We start from the raw sequence: 2774 nt of genomic DNA, 5'->3' as shown, positions 1-2774 counted from the left end.
TCGTAGCTGCATAGATTACAGGTCAATTAATAAATAGTACAGTGGTGACAGGTCAATACATACATAGTCATACGAACATAGTCACTACCTACGTAGTCATAGATACAGTCGATTATTAAATAGTCATGGTGACAGTCAATACATACATAGTCATAGACATATAGTCATAGTCATAGATACAGTCAATTAATAAATAGTCATGGTGACAGCCAATACATACATAGACATAGTCACAGTCTATGCATACATATAGTCTAGAATATAGTCAGTCAAAGCTACACACACCATGACAATCATAGTCATAGACACAGTCAACTACACACGCAATAAAATAAGTCAGTAGAAATAAACATTACAGTGTCAATACATACATTGTAACAACAGTGTATCAACGTACGCATATGTATCCTCATACGTTGGCAGCAACAGGCATTAATCAATCAGAGGAAGTAAGGTCTCTCTGTAACATTTCACTGCAGTGTAGCAGCGTGAACATATCTCATAGCACCACAACTCACTTAGTATACACAAATATAGTATACACAAATATATATATATATATATACATACACGTTCGTTCATGGTAAGAGGTCCTAATAAATCAGAGGCAGTAAGATCTCTCTGTAACACCTCATTGCAGTGTAGCAACATGGCCGCCAGCTTCGACGACCTTCACAGCACGCTGAGTGAGAGCAGCCAGCAGCATCTGAACGAGGTGCTGAGACTGCAGGAGAAGATACGCGAGCTCGACTCTAGTCTGCAGACATCTAGCAGCCGCTCCACGGCACTGCAGGAGCAGCTGGACGAGAGCCGTCGCAGCGTCAGTCTACACCAGGTGGATCGCAGGAAGTCGGAGTTGTCCGTAGGGGCCAAGCAACAAGAGGTGCGTACGATTAAAAATTATTGTACTTATTATCACGATTACTTATTGTACGTATTATAATGTATTATAAATATAAAGACTTACCACGTATAAAGTAATGTTTTAAATTTGTTTGCAGTAAGTTCAGTTAGGTTTGTAAGTTCAGGGGCTGTTATATATATTGAAGTATTTATATTTATCTTATATGTATTATAATTATATAATATTACATATATATTATAGACTTATATTGGTTATGTATCTATATGTATGTTTCTAAGGTAAGCACTGAATTGGAATTTTCTGCGCCAATAATGAAATATTGTGTCTTTCTGCTTGTTCTGAAAGGTTGATGATCTGCAAGCAACCTTGAATGAACTGCAAGCAGAGGTGGCGACGTTGAAAACCAAGCACAGCGATAAATGCCTCGAGAACTCTGATCTTATGCAGCAGCTTGGTGATATGAGGTCAGAGATGACATCACTCAAAGACCAGAACACTGAATCTGCCAAGAAGGTGTGTAGTAACGTGTGTGAAGCATTAAACGACGGTTACTTTGTATGACTACTACGAAGTTACAGTTTCTTTGAATGTGTACAGGGTTTCTTGATGTTATATAACTAAGTGCTAATAATACAATGTTGTTAAAACTTGCGTGTTGTGTACTAAAAACATGAACCAAAATCAGATCTATCTGCAGCGTATCTGTGTATCTGTGTGTCAGTGGGATGGATATCAGTGTATCTGTCTCGTATGTCAATTAGTTTCCTTGTGTGTAGATCTGGTCGGATCACACTCTACGGAATAACACTGAAAAATTGACAATTTCTGATTCTTCTCACCAGGTGGCGCAGCACGAGGAGATGGTTGGAATAAGTGAGAGCATGACAGCTAAACTGCAGAAGGACCTGAAAGCACGCACGGCTGCACTCGTCGCCCTCGAAGCAGCCAAGAAAAACATTCAGGTACGGCGGCGCTCTGTCATCAAACGTGCTAATCAGTTTCCGGTTGGACGGGTTATTGTGATAATATCAGGCAGGGAGAAGTCCCTCGGCTATCGTCTTGGTAAGTGACAGTAGCGTAGCAGTCATATTCATGTAAGATCCTTGCCTAGTGGATATCGTATTACACTCAACTGAATGTAAATTTTCAAAGTTTAGAAGTGTATTTAGTCAGGCTGCAGCTTTATAGTGTGTGGTAAGCTGAATAAACCACTGGTTGTGGTGCTGGTAGTGTATACCAAAACACTGCTATGAATTTCCAGTTGAGCCACGTATGGCTTACCACACGTGAAGTCGATAACTTGTTATAATGTGTCACCACTTACAAGTTAACAGACAGTCAGGAGTAATCTGTGTAATGCATATATGCGTATGTGTTTGTGCACGCATGTGTGTATGTGTGTGTGCATGCGTGCGTGTGTGTGTGTGTGCGTGCGTGCGTGTGTGCGTGTGGGCACGTGCGTGTGTGCGTGCGTGCGTGCGTGCTTTTTTTGTAGTGTGTATATGTGTGTGCTGTGTGTGTGCGTGCATGTGCGCGCGCATGTGGGCATGTGCGTGCGTGCGTGCGTGCGTGCGTGCGTACGTGCTTTTGTTTGTTTGTAGCGCGTATATGCGTGCGCGCCATGCATACGTGCACTCATCGCATATCCCCGTTCTCTGCATCCCGTTCAGCTGGAGCTGAGCATCTGTCAGAGCAAGCTGCAGAGCTACGAGGCAGACGCCGACCAGCTCAGGAGCATGGTCGGTCAGCTGAAGGAAGACCTTGCGGCGGCGAGGGAGGAGAGGCTGGCGAGCAGGCAGGCCGCGCAGAGGATGCGCATAGACGCGGAGACGAGCCGCGTGCGAGAAGCCGTGCTCGTCGAACAGGTAACAACGAAATGCTCATTCGAAACCCACGTTATATTTCGAAA

General features: G+C 43.4%; 1 protein-coding gene across 1 annotated transcript in view; it reads left to right on the top strand.

The window, feature by feature from the left end:
• The window catches only part of LOC106808030 (myosin-4-like), a 44794-nt gene that overhangs the window by 13637 nt on the left and 28383 nt on the right, over positions 1–2774 (top strand). The window contains exons 7-10 of the mRNA XM_014810579.1: positions 641–883; positions 1211–1378; positions 1708–1827; positions 2536–2730. Coding sequence (XP_014666065.1) covers positions 641–883; positions 1211–1378; positions 1708–1827; positions 2536–2730 — 726 coding nt within the window. The remainder of the gene's footprint in view (positions 1–640; positions 884–1210; positions 1379–1707; positions 1828–2535; positions 2731–2774) is intronic.

This window comes from Priapulus caudatus, unplaced genomic scaffold, assembly GCF_000485595.1.
Source record: "Priapulus caudatus unplaced genomic scaffold, Priapulus_caudatus-5.0.1 Scaffold249, whole genome shotgun sequence".
NCBI classification, from domain to species: Eukaryota; Metazoa; Priapulida; class Priapulimorpha; order Priapulimorphida; family Priapulidae; genus Priapulus; species Priapulus caudatus.
Note: the sequence above shows the minus strand (reverse complement) of the source record. Positions and strands in the feature narration are given on the sequence as shown.